Source organism: Paramisgurnus dabryanus, chromosome 21 (genome assembly GCF_030506205.2).
Source record: "Paramisgurnus dabryanus chromosome 21, PD_genome_1.1, whole genome shotgun sequence".
Taxonomy (NCBI): domain Eukaryota; kingdom Metazoa; phylum Chordata; class Actinopteri; order Cypriniformes; family Cobitidae; genus Paramisgurnus; species Paramisgurnus dabryanus.
In genome coordinates, this window is record NC_133357.1 from 5,351,908 (window position 1) to 5,370,482 (window position 18,575).

Consider the following 18,575-nt stretch of genomic DNA (forward strand, 5'->3'; position numbering starts at 1 on the left):
TGTGCGGGAAGAGTAATACAAAATTATATCTATAACCCAAAGTATGTGCGGGAAGAGTAATACAAAATTATATCTATAACCCAAAGTATGTGCAGGAAGAGTAATACAAAATTATATCTATTACCCTAAGTATGTGCGGTAAGAGTAATACAAAATTATATCTATAACCCAAAGTATGTGCGGGAAGAGTAATACAAAATTATATCTATAACCCAAAGTATGTGCTGGAAGAGTAATACAAAATTATATCTATTACCCTAAGTATGTGCGGTAAGAGTAATACAAAATTATATCTATAACACAAAGTATGTGCGGGAAGAGTAATACAAAATTATATCTATAACACAAAGTATGTGCGGTAAGAGAAATACAAAACTATATCTATTACCCTAAGTATGTGGGGTAAGAGTAATACAAAATTATATCTATTACCCTAAGTATGTGCGGTAAGAGTAATACAAAATTATATCTATAACCCAAAGTATGTGCGGGAAGAGTAATACAAAATTATATCTATAACCCAAAGTATGTGCGGGAAGAGTAATACAAAATTATATCTATAACCCAAAGTATGTGCAGGAAGAGTAATACAAAATTATATCTATTACCCTAAGTATGTGCGGTAAGAGTAATACAAAATTATATCTATAACCCAAAGTATGTGCGGGAAGAGTAATACAAAATTATATCTATAACCCAAAGTATGTGCGGGAAGAGTAATACAAAATTATATCTATAACCCAAAGTATGTGCGGTAAGAGTAATACAAAATTATATCTATAACCCAAAGTATGTGCGGGAAGAGTAATACAAAATTATATCTATAACCCAAAGTATCTGCGGGAAGAGTAATACAAAATTATATCTATAACCCAAAGTATGTGCGGGAAGAGTAATACAAAATTATATCTATAACCCAAAGTATGTGCGGGAAGAGTAATACAAAATTATATCTATAACCCAAAGTATGTGCGGGAAGAGTAATACAAAATTATATCTATAACCCAAAGTATGTGCGGTAAGAGAAATACAAAACTATATCTATTACCCTAAGTATGTGGGGTAAGAGTAATACAAAATTATATCTATAACCCAAAGTATGTGCGGGAAGAGTAATACAAAATTATATCTATAACCCAAAGTATGTGCGGTAAGAGTAATACAAAATTATATCTATAACCCAAAGTATGTGCGGGAAGAGTAATACAAAATTATATCTATAACCCAAAGTATGTGCGGTAAGAGAAATACAAAACTATATCTATTACCCTAAGTATGTGGGGTAAGAGTAATACAAAATTATATTTATAACCCTAAGGCTACGCAGTAAAAGTAATACAAAATTATATCTATAACCCTAAGTATGCATGGTAAAAGTAATACAAAATTATATCTATAACCCTAAGCCTGCGTGGTTTATCATTCACATTTATGTACTTGGCAGATGCCTTTATCCAAAGCGATGTACACTATATTACCAGATATACTTTTTTTATCAGTATGTGTTCTCTGGGTTCAAACCTATCATCTTTTGCGAATCTCTTGGTGGAGCTTTTATCCAAAACTACTTAAAGCTGCAGTATACATTTTATCAGTATGTGCATTCCCTTTGATCAAACCCATACAATTTTGGGCTCTGCCAGGAACATTGTAGCTTATATACTGTATATTATCATATTTATTAGACTGTGGGGTATTCCAGAGAAACCCTAACCAAATTAAGATTTGGGAAAGCTCACAACAGTATCCGCATCATGACCATGATCTTAACATGTAATCGGTGCAGCTGTCTCTTTAAGAGCCGTTCCCAGCATGCACAGCTCTGAATGGGCAGTAATCTGCCGTCTGACAGCAAAGGCTGCAGTAGCAAGCACGCACCGCTGCTTAGAAATCAGCATCTCATCGTTTATACGGTGGGAGTGGCTTTTATTTCACACGGGTCGCATTATTATGCTGCTGTAGACGGATGCACTTCTGCAGGAGTGCTATCAGAGAGGGGCTTACCGTCGGATGCTGTATTTGTGGGGGGGGGGATCTCATGCAGATGGGCTCCAGGTTGAAATGTCACTCAAACGGGATCTGTATGTGTGTATTTTGGGGAAGGGGGTGCGGTCTGATACAACACATCGCTTACACACCACTGCAAATCACATATTGAATGTGACGACTGTCGTCTCTTTTATACAGTAGGTATGACATGATTTATTTTGAATTGATTTCTTATTTTTCTTTTGCTGCAGATGATTTGCATCTAAAAGTTAATGTTTTTTTAGTACTGCTGCAAATGAATAGCATCTTAAATGCACGATTTTTTGTGATTTTAATTTTTATATAGCTTCATAATAAATTGCTCAGTTCAGTTTGAATGTATTTATATAGCACCTATATGTTGCAGTATCTCTGCTTTGAAATGCATCTAAATTTAGACTTTAAGATGTTGATGTTAAAAAATATTTTTACATTTTTCAATGCTGTTTTTTGATTTTATATTCATGCTTTACAAAGAAATAATTTATAGAAAAGGAAAAACCAACATGGAGAAATAGTAAAAATTCAATCAAGACCTTTAAATTATTTAAAATCACTGTTACACTTTACAATAAGGTTGTGTAAGTAAACATTAGTAAATGCATTAGCTAACATGAACAAACCATAAACAATATAGTTTCCAGCATTTATTAATCCTTGTTAATGTTAGTTAATGTCAATACAGTTATTTATGTTAGTTTATGGCGCATGAACTAATGTTATCAGTTTCAACAAAGGTATTACTATAAGTAAATGCTAAAATGAATATGAACTAAGATGATTAAATGCTGTAGAAGTATTGTTCATTCATAGTTTATGTTAGCTAATGCATAAATTATTTTGCATTTTTAAAAATATTTTTTGCAATTTATTAACAATTACAACCTTATTGTAAGGTGTTACCGAAATCACAATTAAAGCTAAATAAATTAAGATGCATATGAAGTTAAAATAAGAATAAAAAATAAAAATACTTTATTTAAAAAAATAAAGAAAGAATTAGATACTTAAAATGTTAACGCATGTTGACTTTAAAATTAAACGTTGCTGATTTTTTTTCCATTGACTTGTGTTTTATTTCTTTATTTTGAATTTACACTGTGATTTGTACCACATTTCTTGATGCTGAGCAATCTAGGTTATTGTCACATCTTGAAACATAAATGAGTAAACACTCAAGCATCTCAGAGCCGTGCGTTAGCAGCGCAAAAGGTACAAGTTTGATCACAGGGAACACGCATACTGATAAAATCGTAATGCATTGTAAGTGGCTTTAAAAGATCTCTGCCAAATGCATAAATTCTTTTGATTATTCTCTCCACAGATCAATCTACTAGTCTCTCGCCCCACAACAAGAGCCTCTCTCTCTCCAGAACTCGAACGGCTGTGTTGTTTCTCAACAAACTCAAGCACAACTCCCTGCAAAGACGCAAGGTACGCAGTCACCTGAATCTTGTTTGTGTAATACAAAACCCTTCTGTCGTTTGCATCACGTTAGCAGCGGCTACTGAAGGTCATGTGTGTTGTGTTGTGTTAAACAGAGTGTGATGTTGTCGTGTGCTATGAGCTGTGTTGTAACTAATCATCATTTTAAAGAAACCATCCAAATCCTGTCTTGCACACACGGCTCTTACCAAACCCATTTACGGCCTGCTTTCAACACAATGAAGAAATGCGTTGTGAAATTAAACAAGACCGCTCACAACAAGTGAAAGAGATACTTGTGTTTGCCGTGCAGGATGAAGATGAAATCATTGTTTATTTCTGTCAGATCGTGTAACCTGAACTGTAAATGAGATCATGTGATCTGTGTTCCTCAGGAGCGCCTGACATCTAAACAAGGATCAGGAACAGAGAAGATGAAGGAGAAAGAGGAAGGGAATGAGGTGAAACAGGAAAGTGTAAGTGTTGAAATGTAGTTTCTTGCACTGTTGTTTTAAAATGTAAAACCGAGAAGAATGATTGGATGTGTCTAAACGTTTTATTGGTAGTTTACATGTTGTAGTAACATCATCTCCTCTCTCGCAGCCTGTGATGCCAATGTCACCGTCCGATATGGGCAACGGTGAGCTGTGTTATTTCTGCCAGGAGCGTCTTTACCTGCTGGAGCGAGGGAGCGCTGAGGGCAAGATCTTCCACCGGGGCTGTTTCAAGTGTTATCAATGCAGTTCCACCCTCCGGCAGGGCGGATACACCTTCCACCCCAACACGGGTGAGCAAAACACAAGAGATGCTTTTAATGAAAATGTCAAAATCACTTTATATAAGATCAGACAGTGTAAACAAATGACTGCAGAAATCCTCATGGTCATCTTATGAGGTGAACAGAATGTTTAAACAAATGTGCATTAAATGTTTTAGTTGCTTTTTTGCATATAGATTTTAAGTTTATATTGAAGGAACAATCCACGTAAAAAAAAAAAAATGATGCTCATTTTCCAGCTAGAGTTAAACTTCTGATTTTTACCATTTTGGAATCCATTCAGCTGATCTCCGGGTCTGGCGCTACCACTTTTAGCATAGCTTAGCATAATCCATTGAATCTGATTTGCATTGCGCAAAAAAATTACCTAAGAGTTTCTATATTTTTCCTATTCAAAACTTGACTCTTCTGCAGTTACATCGTGTACTAAGACCGACAGAAAATTAAAAGTTGTGATTTTCTAGGCAGATATAGTTAGGAACTATACTCTCATTCTGGCGTAATAATCAAGGACTTTGCTGATGGCTAACATGGCTGCAGCAGGCGTAGTAATCAGGGTTCTAAATTAACACCCGCCAACCCGCCAAATGCGGGTTAAAATTCATTTTGGCGGGTGTTAATAAAAACTTACTAGCCAGTTTGGCCGGTGATGCATGAGGCATTGCATGCAAGATACATAAAGCTCATTTATCCCTCTGGCAGTACTTCCTACATTTCCCATGAACACTGTGCCGTAATGCTACGTGATGGTGTTTAATACACCAATTGGCTGCCCGCAGTTTGCAGCGAAACCAGCGCGAGAAACCATGGAAACGAACTGACCGTGTCCACCAGAAAACTAAAGGAAGAAGGAGAACGAACGGGCAGAGCAGGGAGGATAGACTAAAAGACAGCTGTGTCGCCACACCCCTTTACTGGGGCATGTGCTCCAGTGTAAATCTTTCGTGCCCAGGTGTAAATCTCAAGTTTAAATTTTAGCAGTTAACTAGTGTATTCCTTTACAAAGATAATAGCAGCAAAAACAGATATATATGCAATGTAGTTACCCAATTTACGCTTGTAAAGGGGCAAAGCAGTCGCACTGACGCATGCACGCATGTATCCATGTCCACGCGCGTCTTTGCGTTCATCCGCGCGCGCAACTGCATGAGTACGCGAGTGAGTAATTATGAAAACATGACAAGAAGTAAGTTTCTAAATCATAATGCTAATCTTATTTTGACTCGATCATTATTGGCTTCTGTAGATGGACATCAGAAATGTTTTGTGCAAAGCAGGGAAAGGGAAGCAGAAAGGAGAGATGATGAGTTTAAGGGAGGTATGAGACGAACTACATCCTCACCCTGTCAGGTCTCAAACATTAGAGGAAAAATCGCAGGAAAACCTTTTGTCAAGTCTATAGGATTTCATTGTTGCTTAGAAAATCAACAGATGTATGTGTTATACTGTTCTGTATTTTCAGATATGAAATTAATATTTAGTTTACTATTATTTAACACTAGGACACTACATAAACAGTTAGCAGTAACTATGACTGAGATTATTTAGTATAGCAGTCATAAAATATTAAAATATTCTTGTAAAAATAAGTTATTAATCATTGCTATCATTGTATATTGTAGAAAATATTTCTCTGCTGTCATTATTACCAAACATTTTATGCTATGTGTGCCTCCAAACATGTTAATAATGTTAGGTATGATGAAGATTACACTTAAATATTTTTAAATACATATTTATCTTTCACATTACCTGTTGCACTTTAGAATAGTGGGTTAAGCAAAGGGCATTGTATAGAAGTGTTGCACACTTCTTGCACACAGCAGGCTTTCAAACAATGGGGGGCCTGTGCCCCAGTAAAGCTTTATGTCTATCGACAGAGAAATTAAGAAAGCTTGTGTTTCATCACAAAAATGTTGTCATGTTTTGTCAGGATTGTCGCATGCACGTGAAAGAAAAAACGAATCATTGTTGCATTCAGTGGCACTCATAATTTATCTTATTTTCACGAATAAAATTTGGCTAGTGGAAATGCTGTTTGGCTGGTAACTTTAGAAAGTTACCAGCCACTTTGGCTGGTGGTCAAAAAAGTTAATTTAGAACCCTGGTAGTAATATTACGCTGTGCCCGAAAATAGTCCCCATGCTATTGAAAGTTACTAAGGGGACTATTTTCAGCTGCTGCGTAATATCATTGCACCTCCTGCAGGCTCATTGATTATTACGCCAGAATGAGACTATAGTACCTAGCTGTATCAGCCTATAAAATCGCAACTTTTCATTTTCTGCCAGTCTTCGTACATGATGTAACTACAGGAGAGTCAAGTTTTATATCGGAAAAATATAAAAACTCTTTTGGTTATTTAAGCGCGATGCTAATGGTCTAATCAGATTCAATGGATTATGCTAAGCTATACTAAAAGTTGTATCGCCAGACCCAGAGATCGGCTAAATGGAATCAAAAATGGTGAAAATCAACTGTTTAACTCTAGGGAAGCTAGAAAATGGGCATATTTAAAAAAAAACATATATGTTATTAACAGACACATTTCTATTTTTGTGTAATATTAAACTGTACCTGTCAAAATGATTTGCAGCTTCCGGGTAACCTTGTGTTATTAGTTTGTACGGTTGTTATCTGGGAATAACAAACCTGCAAATGTTGCGACTTGCCAATCAAAATCAAGCATTCCTATTTAATAAAATGTATTTAATTTGTAGCAAAAATCTATGCTGACATACAGTATTAAATATTGTACATTAAATATCAAATACTTAAAGACATAGAGGAGGATTTTCTTTTTCCGGGTGGATCATCAAGACTATTGGTCCTCCTAGTTGTCAATCATTCTAGTGATATGTTTATGTAAGGCCATCGTACGTGCTCGTCCCTAGGTTCGCTTTCTGCACATGCGCGCACTTTTAGGTGTATATGTGTGGTGAGCTACCGTCTCAGCCATTCATTGAAGCTCGTGTTCTCACCGTGTTTTTTATCCAAATGTCTGATGGTCGCAAGAGATAATGTGTCTACAAATTGTATGACAGTCGCAAAGTTTCTACTCGACAGGTAAAGTTTGGCATGCTATTTGGAGAAATCCATTTAAAATCACTTCTAGTAAAAGTTGATGTAAGCTATGATTAGCAATGCTAGCCCTGGCACAAGTCACGAACCGTGCAGACATGGTTAACATCTCAATGTATGAGCCATGCTGACAGCAACTTGTAAACAGAGCGTGCACGAGAAAAACTAGGCTTGTGCATGCTCTCTAGTGATCACGTTTAATAGGCGTTCTCTGTCGGGAGCAGAGTGTTGTGCAATTGCATTTTTTATAAAAGTAAGGAGGGCGGTTATTTTCAAAAATTCGGGAAAATCTTCCGCTATACCTTTAATATTTAGCTTTTTGCAAATCTGGCTCATACTGTATTTTCTTGATGTTATGTAAAATTTCTCATAAGCTTTCATTGTATTCATAACTCTTACAGAATATGTTTTAGTAGTTTTCATGTGATTTTATATTAACATTAAGTAAAGTTAAATTACGATCAGCGACCAGTAGAGTTGTGTAACTGTACTTCAGTTTAATATCTTGCACCTGTGATCCATCCAGGTCTATCCACAAGAAAAGTGGGACTCGTTCAATAATTCAGTCCTCAGATGAGAAATGCATGTAGAGCAAGTCAAACTTTATTATATAACACATTTTCGAACAACAACAGTTGAGCCAAAGTACTGCCTGTCTGTAAAGCAAGAGGGATGAAGAAGATCAAGGTTAAAATAAAGAACGTTACATCATCCCTGTAACAGCTCGGTGTTTTAGAGGCCAGACTGAAGGTGTGATATGATGGCGGTGTTGTTTATTCAGAGCTCAGTGTTTACTGTCGTGTCTGATGTGTCTGCAGGGAGATTTTACTGTGAGCTGCACTCAGAGGCTGAGGATGAGGAAGGTGATGAAGAGCACAGAGCTTCACAGGTATGAAGAACATTAAAGCTAATGAGGCTTTGATTTAATCCCTGATCTCCTGTGTGATGATGTTTATTTTAGTCTGCACTTTTAAAGATGAAGATGCTTTGATGCCATACATAAACTATCACAGTACAGTATGATGTTTTTTGGACATCGTATTGGCATTGTACATGGTATTGTTTGAGTTAACTATTAGTACCATGTCATATGCTAAATATGTAAATCTTTCTGATATTTTTCTGAAATTTATAAACGCTTATAAATCAGTGTTTTTCTTCACATTTCTTTTTCTGTGAACATTTAAGCAATGAACTGTAATTAAAATTATATAATAAGTGTAGGTTAATTAATGTTATAGATCATGGGTTTTCAAAAGGGGGTCCAGGGACCCTTGGGGATCTGTGGTGGTATTACCGGGGGTCCTCCAAGTATCGTTTGAATTTGAAATACATTTTTTGGGAAAATGAAATAGCCATTAAACAAAAATAAATTAATAATAAAGATTTGAACTTGATTAAACGTTTCAACAGTGAAAATGTTATGTACCGTGCCAAAAATTATAACTTGAATATCTTACCATTATAACAAAGTATGTAAATACAGTCTTAAATTGTACCGGGGGTCCATTAAGGGGGTACTTGGACCTCTGTTATAGGTGATGTGTAAAGATTTAGTTTTTGTTGCTTTATTTGACACTTCTTAGTATAATAGTGATATAAAATGTGAAGTTTTTGAAAATATACATGCATAGATACAGGTCATTGAAAGTGCTTGAATCTATTTTATGCAAGAAGTTTTCTGGAAAAAAATCCATATTATTCCCTGTGTAGTGTAGGATAATCTCATAAAAATTCTAGACATTTTAAGCACACGTGCTAAACTATTCGCTTTAAATGCTTATATCTTCTGTATGTGAATGTTGATTCATACCAAAATGCTTTTTTGCATAGTTGTGTTTGACACATGAAAACGTCTCTGAGAAGGGAACGAGACGCTGTGTCTCCCTTGCCATACTTCCTGCGTCCCTTTAACGCCGTCTTTGGCAATATTTCGGATAGCGATAAACTTCCTGGCTCCCATGTCACCCTGTCTTTGTCGTTAAGCCTCACCATTGGTTGAATTTGATATACACATTAAGACGCACTTACCCCTGGAGGCGTCCCCAAAGTGTCATCGCAGTGACGCAGCGCGAGTTCCCTCAAAAGGGAACTGTAACAATGTATCTTAAAAGGTAACACGATGTAACCTTGCTCTCACTTGAAATGTGTCCCCACATTTAGTCCTTGAATTTGAGGCTATTGGACCTGGAAAGTCCTTGAAAGGTCCTTGAATTTGAAGTTAACTAAGGTTTTGGAAACCTTGTTCAAGCAACTTTTAGCTACCTGACTTTAAAATAAGCAGTATTGGTAAGGCATTTAAAAATTCGAAACATAGTCTACGTAAGTGTGATGATATACATATTTGACCAATGCATGACAAATGTTCTATTTTGAACATAAATACAGGATTTTTTGCATTCATGTAAATGTAAATGTCTTGTTTTATAGGGTCATGCTGAGAATGGCACTAAAGTGAGCGAAAATGACGAAACAAAACAGAATGATGAAAATGTGCGGACTGAATCCCCACTCCCACGTATATCAGTGAGGCGGAAGGGCTCGTATAAAATCTCTGTTGACCCGGACTTTGAAGAATCAACAGAATCCCCAACCCCTACAAAGCAGATTGACCAACCACCATCCATCCCTGACGAAACTCACGCACCATCAGAGCTCAATCCAGAGAGCCAACCAGAGTCCACGGACACAGAGAGCCACCACGCTAACGGCGGCCCATCAGAGTCTGCCACCCCGGTGCCGGCCCCTCGGAATTCCAAAAAACCACTGCATCCTCCGCTTCCAAAACCTCGCACTGTCCATAATGTTGTTTCCCAAGACCCAAACACTTCAGAGAACCAGGACCAGAACCCAGAGGTCCAGAAAGGTCCTCACAACCTCACACCAGACTCTAAACCCAAACAGTCTCTGCGCAAACTTCAGCTGAGCCAAGACGAAAAGACCGATCTTCTCAACCTAAGCTTCAGCCAGGACTCGGACTCGGAGACGCCTGCTTCTTCTTCTGCTGCCTCGACATCATCTTCCTCCAAGCAGCATGAAGGTGGTGAGGAGGAAAATTACTGGAGCGGATGTACCCCGGCAGGGAAAAGCCTGCGCGAGCTACGAAACCGCAAATGCTTAAGGCGAAAGAGCGAGCCACCGATCTCCGTCCAATCGCAGCACGGCAAACCCCGCTCAAAGTTTTCCCCCTGGAATCTGTCTTCACCACGACTGCACCCGCGCTTCAGTGTGCTCAGAGTTGTACCTTCAGGTTGGACACCCAATGTTTAATATCACTTTATCTGCTTAGGTCTTGTGTTTTGATGCAGAATGCAGTATTTTGCTGAGCTGATGTATGTTGTGCTAAAGCCTGATTTTTGTGTGAATTTTTTCATAAGGACAAGCCAAGCTAGATCATTACGTATCAGAAGATGAAGTTGAAGGTGGTGACGATGATGACGATGATGATGATGAAGAGGATGATGAGGATCTTCAAAATGAAGATCATTTTCTAGATTGCAGGGTAAGATGGTTTTCAATCTAGGCATACTTATAGATGACTTGATTTGCATTGTAACATACTGTAGAGAAAAATGTGTGTACACTGTAAAAAAAGATTTTTTTAAAAGAGGTTTTTAAAGGGACACTTCACCCATTTCCATTAAGCTTTGTATAGTTAGAACCCCAGTCATGTTTTTGAATGGTCATGCATCATTTTCTCAGTTGCTGCTGAGACAGGAGAAATACAGATTTCAGTGTTGCAATTCCTTCTTTCAATGATGTAAAAATCATCATTTTGCATCAGTGAAAGCAGGAAGTCCAATATCTTTGTTGAGGGGGTGAGACTACAAACGGTAACACAATATCCTCCTTTAGTATATAAACAGAATTTTATTGAATTATTTGCCTTTTAACCAGATTTTCTAGCAGGTGTTACAACAAACCCTCTGTTTGTTACAATTAAAGGGATGCATGATCTCTGAAAGCCAGTGTTGACATTTGAAATCACCTAAACAAACACGCCCCTACCCCAATAGAATCTGGCCTTTTTTATAGACAACGATGTCGTTTAGTAGAAACGCCCCTTACTGCTGATTGGCTACAAGTGTGTTTTGGTACTTGGCCGACTCCCTTTTCCAACGTTTTTTTTTTTCAAAAATCATGCACCCCGCCTCTAACCCCACCTATGGGGTAACGTTTGCACTCCTGTCACTTTCGGGGTAATTGTACGATAACGGTAGGTCCCACAAACAAACTTTAAGGGCTCTATCATACACCCGGCGCAATGCAGCTGGGTGGCTTTTGCTAGTTTTAACCCTGTGCAATTATAATTTTCACATTTAGCGCCACATTGTTTAAATAGCAAATGGATTTGCGCCCCCCTTTGCGCCCATTGGCGTTCTGGTCTGAAAACGAGGTGTGTTCAGGCGCATTTTTGGCGCGTTGCTATTTTGAGGCAACTAAAATAGACTACGCCTTTGACCAACTAAAACCTGCTCTGAAGTCTAAAGTCAATGGCGCAATATGTTTTTGTTATTTAATGAGCTTGTTAGTAATATGCGCCTATAAACGGGACGACAACGCGGGTTTGCTTATCACATACATGAATGCGCAGCAGCACAAAAACGCTGTTAAATATGAAAGATTAAAGAATTGAATGTAAAAGATTATTATTGAGTCTCTTGGACATAAATGAGGAATGAGGATTATGAGACGTTAGAAGGCGCAAAGAGCTGCTTCACCTGCAGCCTGGTAAGTAAATAAATGCTTTGCTTTAAACAAATGCATCGTTTTTAAATGTTTTTTAAATGCTACCCTACGGATTTATTGTATATGATGACTCTGTACCTGTGGATATGGTGAGATGAGAAACATTTTAAATAATGCTTTGTAAAAATCCCATGGCGCTGTTCTAGTGCTGAAACGCTTCGGCTCTCAGCACGTTTGTAAATCCTTTATCTCTTGTTTGTATTTTTTGAGTACAAACCTTTTCTTGCATATTTGCAAATTATTTTATAAGATTACAATGATTATGTAGGATATCAATACTGTACATTTACAGCAATTAAAAGCCTGCTATTTGTACTTCTATGACTGAAAGAAAACAGCTTTTAAAGGTTTTAATCCAAAAAATTAAAATTTCAATAAAAATGAAAACAACACATATTTTTAACATTATTCTTAAACTGGGGGTTCTTCCTCCGCTTAGCTTTTCAGTTTACAAAGTCCTAAATAGGGATTAGACATAGCGTCAGCACAACTGGCTTTTAAAGGGGATGAGAGATAAGACTCTCATTGGTTTATTGCATGTTACGCCCAAAACACACCCATTACTCATTAGCAAAATATGAACAACCCTTTTCGACCCTGCATTCGGCGCATAAACCATTTTTCCCATCATTAAATTAGCAAAAGTGGCATCGGAAATGCCCATTTAGATCGTGCGCTGTGCGCTTTAGACAATGCGCTTAGATTGTTAAAATAGGGCCCTAAGTGTTCATTTGTAGCAGAGATGTGTGTGTGTGTGGATTGTGTACAAAAAATATTAATCTAACTTAAATATTTTTTTGAATGATAGAGTCAAAGCCAAAAGTGTTAGGTTTAAAATAAAGGAAAAAAGAAATAAATTCAAGTTCATTAATATTCTTCTTTCCCCACTGGCAGATGTTTTACTTGTTTTCAGAAAACAGGACTTCTTTGCTTTTCAAGTGTGAATCACGATTATTTGTCTTGCTTTTCAGTATAATTATCTAAAAATTCTTAAGACATACATTTTTTTGTGTGGACTTCCTGTAGACAAAGTCATTGTTATTTTTGTTAGAGGTGTGAATCATCACTGATCTCACGATTTGATATGATTACGATTAATATGCTTCATTGATATGCCGCGTATTGCTATGGGACGCAATGTGGCATTTTTAACCTGTCGACTGAGCGCTCAACATACTAAAGAACTTTCAACAGCGATACAAAATTTGAGTTCAAAAATCTAAAATTTACGCAGTCTCCATGTGCGCACATTCACCATATAGAGAGAGATTTTATTTATGTTTATATGCATCGTTAATGTAAAGATCCTTTTTACCATGCCAATAAAGCATGGTTTTGAATCTTGAGAGAGAAACGACCGAAAGAGATGCACATGCATGCGCATGCAAGAGAGAGACATGCTTGGGCACTAATCGATTATTAGTTTTTATGTATCGATGGAATAATCGTTTACATTAGGATCGTGATGCATCGAAAAAATTATTATACAGCATTCAGCAGCCCTACTTTTCGTAGATTTTGTTATCTTGCATCCACCTCAAGCTAATTTTGTGAGCAAGGTTTTTGTTTGACTTTTGAAGTGTTTGTTATGTGTTTAGGGAGCACAGTTTGAGATTTCCGAGTCTCAGAAACGAGATCTGATGAGAATGAGAACTCTAGAGCGGAAAGCAAAGATGACCGAAATTCAGCGTTTCCACAAAGCTCAGGTAAACCAAACCATCAACTGTTTGTTTTACCGAACATAATCCAGTCTTTCAGAAGTTCACTTGGGATGTTTTCTTTCGTTGTCTGTGCTATTTTTGATAGCCTGTGTACACAGGACCTATTTTCATCCTTCTCATTAAATAAATATGTTAAATCGACACCTGTTTTGTTATCAGTTTCGTATCAAGATGAAAATGTTCTGATTTCTTGTTTCGCTTATTCTGTTCTGGTTTTAATGCACATGCAGTCGATTCAGAGGAGGCTGGAGGAGATCGAGGTGACTTTTAAAGATCTTGAAGAGAAAGGAGTTGAGCTGGAGAGGACGTTGAGAGGAGAGGCTGGTATGATCATCTCATCCATCTACAGACTAAAATATTCAGGCATTCACATTTCTTACTAAACTAATGAGCAAAATATTTAGTATTTACTAAGAACTTAAAGGATGTTTATTTACATTCATGCATTTGGCAGACAATTTTATCCAAAGCAACTTACACTGCATTCAGGGTTTACATTTAGTCAGTATGTGTGTCCTCTGGGTATCAAACCTATGACCTTTGCACTGTTAAAGAGTATTAGATCATTTGACTTTTTGACTGAATATATACTGTCTGTGTGTCTGTTCTAGGATCAGGTGACTCTGAAACGATAAATAACTGGATTGATCTGGTTCACGAGAAGAACGATTTGCTTTCAGAGGAGTCTGATCTCATGGTGGCGTAAGTCTAATCACTAATGTTTCTCAAAGCTTTTTGATTTAAAAATCAAAAGACGCAAAGTAAAGACACATTTCCAGCGAGCAATAATCTCAACAATGAATTTCACATCTAAGGTGTTCGGCAAAAGCATAATAGCATGTATGCATCTGTTCAGAAAACACACACGTGTCTCTTTGAAAAACCAGCTGGTGGTCTCGTTGCCCCTGGCAACCTCTCTTCTGCATGTCTTTGAGCATCATCTGAAGCACTAATGCTCATCAGAGTGTCCTCGTTTCTTTAACTCGACGCTATGCTTGTGTTCAGCATACATTCGCTGTGTGCACGTTCGGCTCCTCTATGATAAAGTAAATTACAGGCTGTGTCGACAGCAGTGTACGGTAATTAATTTGTGTGACTGGTTTTGTGTTTTATAGGTCTCGACAGCTGGAACTGGAAGACAAACAGAGCATGTTAGAGATGGAGCTACGCAGATACATGGAGATGGATGGTGCGAAATTAAAACATTTGTTACCGTGTCTGTGAAATCAAGTCTCATAATCTAGAGATTTTAATTTCACATTGATTTCAATCTTTGAGATAACCTTACACTGCAAAAATTGATTTTCAAGAAAAAAAATTCTTAGTATTTCTTAATATTTAAATTCTTAAATTAAGATGCTTTTTCTTGATGAGCAAACAACCCAATGGGGTGAGCAAATTTTTCTTTAATTTTTTTTAATTTAGTGTTTAAGAAAAATGTTCAAGATTTTTTGCTTACACCATTAGCAGATTTTATTGCTTGTTTTATGCACAAAATCACTTAAATTTGATATTTTTGGTCTAAAAACTAGATTTTTTTTCTTGGGTCATTTTGATAATCAAGAAAAAGCATCTTAATTTAAGAATTTTTAGATATTTTTACTGAAAACAAGACAAAAATACTAAGAATTTTTTTTCTTGAAAATAATTTTTTGCCGTTTACTTACTCATTCCCCGCCAGCCTTTTTTTTTTTTAGTTGCCTGCCAGCATTTTTGTGATTTTCACAAAGTTTCACAAAATGCCTTCCTAAAAATGCTTTCTTCTAAAAATATATAAACATACAAATATATCAAATGAAAGAACGGACCCTCTGTTTCCAAACAAACAAACAAAATGGGGAAAAAACATTTCATCCTATCTATATTTTTTCTGTGAATACAAACTCCTTTAATATTGGTATTTTTTAAATAAAATTTTTTTTAGCAAAAAGCAAAAATAATAGCATTTTTGTGAAGCAATTTTGTTAGAGATCAGATTCAGAACGATTATCAAAACATACACGGAGTGTAAAAATAATATTTTTTTTGCTTCAGTTTTCTTATAAATTGGGTGAGTGCACCATCTAGTGGATAATCGCGGTATTACAGATAACCATAAAAACTCATCAGGAACACGTTTTTTCATGCAAATGTTTTCTCTTAATTGACGAGATAACTCCTCAATGGTGGGGAAAGAGTTAAAGATATCATGATTATATTTTAATTTTATATGTTCTTTCTTTACAATATGTTTGATGAGTTTATGTAAAAAAACAGGCTTTCACAGACTGGGTCACATTTATTATGAAACAATACTATATATATATGTCGTTTTGCTCATCAAGAAAAAGCATCTTAATTTAAGAATTTTTTTGATATTTTTACTGAAAACAAGACAAAAATACTAAGAAATTATTTTCTTGAAAATCATTTTGTTATAACCGGTGTTACTAGTAAAAGTAATGCAGTTACTTTTTTAAAAAGTAACTCAAATATTAATGTGTTAATTTATAAAGTAATGCATTACTTTACTTGTTACTTCAGAAAAGTAATATTATTACGTAATGCACGTTACTTGTAATGCCTTACTCCCAATGCGTTACTGTGGGGTATTTTGAGCTAAAACTTCAGACACGCTCTGGGCACGCCTATTACATCTTTTAAAAATTGGCATAATGAGTCCCCTTTAAGACATTTTGTATGATAATAATAAAATGTTTAAAAGATAAAACTAATATTTTTGCATAGTTATCAAACCTTTAGACATACATCTTTGATAAATATCTTAGTCAACTTAAACTTTTGACAAGTCGAGTAAATATGTAAGAGCGAGGGGCATACATTTATATCAATGTTGTGTTTTTTGTGTTGTGCAGAATCTGAGAAAACCCCAGAACAGCGAGCACATGAGGATCAGGTCCTGCAGGAGATGTTGGATGTGGTGGACATGAGGAATTCACTGGTGTCCTTCCTGGAGGAGAAGAGACTGAAGGAACTCAACGAAGATATTATGGTAAACTCGGTCATGGAAACCAAGAGGCATTCGACCGCAGGATCCCAGGTGCACTGGGCCTGATGGACCTCAAACACACTCGGTGACATCATTATTTACACCTATTACATAAATGCACCTTGTGATGTGCCGGCATAGATCCACGCATTGCACAGCTGTGTCTTTTATTTCAAAACCAAAGGCATAAATCCAGTGTGCACAGATGTGGTTACGGCACCAAAACCCAGAGATACTCGGGTGGTTGCCGTTAAAATACAGATTCTGAAGACAATGTGGTGAAAGTACACAATCTGGCTGGACTTAAGTGGGAAGTGTCTTGCATGAACCCAAGGGAGGTTAATAACACAAGCTCAAACACAGGCTATAGGCGTGCACAATTGTGCACATCCATCCTGTGCCATTCGACTATTACGTCGATTTTTATAAGATGTTTATCGACGTCGCAGGTGTTTTGGATATCAAAATCTCCTTATCATTATTATTAAAATAGATATAATATGTATCTACACATTTCTGATGTCACATTCAGCCAAAATGGTGAAACTTGTTGCGGCATCTAGATAATATCACATCTTAAACAGCACTTGCATTGTATGCTTATGAATGTACTGTAATACAGCTTTGCAACGTTAAGATATTTAATATCAACATGGGCTTTCGTGCAATGTACTCTGTATTTTTCCACACAGTTAATTGTCATCAAACAAAAGAGATTATGGATTATTATTCATTGTTTTTATATATTCTGCATGATCATTGTTTTGACTATTAGGGGTACAGTATGTGTGCCTGACTTGGTCACCATATATTTATCTATATATTTGGAATTATGTATAAATGCATATCATTATTTAAAAAAATATTTAAAATATAAAACATAACAAATTCATTTTAGAGAGTAAATGGAGGGTTGGACTGCTTCCATCAACACTTTACAAACAACTTTACTGTTTGCCTAAAGTGAAAACTGTGGGACGTCATCGGAGAGTAAATTTGTGGTATTGTTTGGGGTAGAGTGGTGTACTGTTTACTTTAGTCCTTCGTTCTTTGTATTCTTTCAAATATTTTTGCATCAGTAGTTTTTCACTAAACACGCTAATAAAAATATATGGCACTTTATGAATCTTTATTCTCATATCTTTAAGGTGCTGGTGGTGTCATAAAAAATGTGGGACGACTCAGCCATTCTTGAATATGTTTAGGTGGTCTTGCATTAGACAAAAAAAGATACATATTTTTTTAGTGAATGTACAATGTCAGTTTCCCTAAAGTTCACACATATAACATTTATTATGAACGTGTTTGACAACCAGAAAAATACAAAATACTTTTGTCAAACCGAATATAATGTTGTTAATATTACTTAAAATCCAGACTTCTATTTTGTAAAATTGTGCTTGTGTTATCTTAAAATGTTGATATTTTGTTATCTAATGCAGTGACATTCATATATTGCCCTACTGTACATTTCATGGCCTCTGTATAAATCAACAGGAGTTTGTTTTTTCACTGATAGCCATTAAAGAACTGATGATTGGGAAAATGTTAGGTCTTGTCTGCGCATATATGTCCCTAAGAACCTTGCAGAACTGAATTAAATCTTTTGTTTGACCACATTTCTATATATATTTGACCACAATATATATATATTATTGTCTGTAACCTGTGAATCTGTGAGATCTACAGTCCACCACTAGATGGCCTCATTAGCTTTACATGGAGCACTATAATGTACGATCCTGCACCCTGTAACACTTCTTGCTTCCTTAAATATTTTAATATAACTGTATAGTACAATTCA

General features: G+C 36.2%; 1 protein-coding gene across 3 annotated transcripts in view; it reads left to right on the forward strand.

Moving 5' to 3' along the window:
• mical1 (microtubule associated monooxygenase, calponin and LIM domain containing 1) overlaps positions 1–18,322 on the forward strand; it is a 54,683-nt gene extending 36,361 nt beyond the window's left edge. For all 3 annotated transcript variants that reach the window (XM_065285212.2, XM_065285213.2, XM_065285214.2), the window contains exons 14-24: positions 3,353–3,462; positions 3,849–3,929; positions 4,057–4,240; positions 8,131–8,201; positions 9,743–10,562; positions 10,690–10,814; positions 13,660–13,767; positions 14,013–14,106; positions 14,394–14,484; positions 14,898–14,971; positions 16,638–18,322. In XM_065285212.2, the coding sequence (XP_065141284.1) occupies positions 3,353–3,462; positions 3,849–3,929; positions 4,057–4,240; positions 8,131–8,201; positions 9,743–10,562; positions 10,690–10,814; positions 13,660–13,767; positions 14,013–14,106; positions 14,394–14,484; positions 14,898–14,971; positions 16,638–16,837 (1,958 nt within the window). In that variant the 3' untranslated portion in view covers positions 16,838–18,322. The remainder of the gene's footprint in view (positions 1–3,352; positions 3,463–3,848; positions 3,930–4,056; positions 4,241–8,130; positions 8,202–9,742; positions 10,563–10,689; positions 10,815–13,659; positions 13,768–14,012; positions 14,107–14,393; positions 14,485–14,897; positions 14,972–16,637) is intronic.
• The last annotated feature ends 253 nt before the right edge of the window (positions 18,323–18,575 follow it).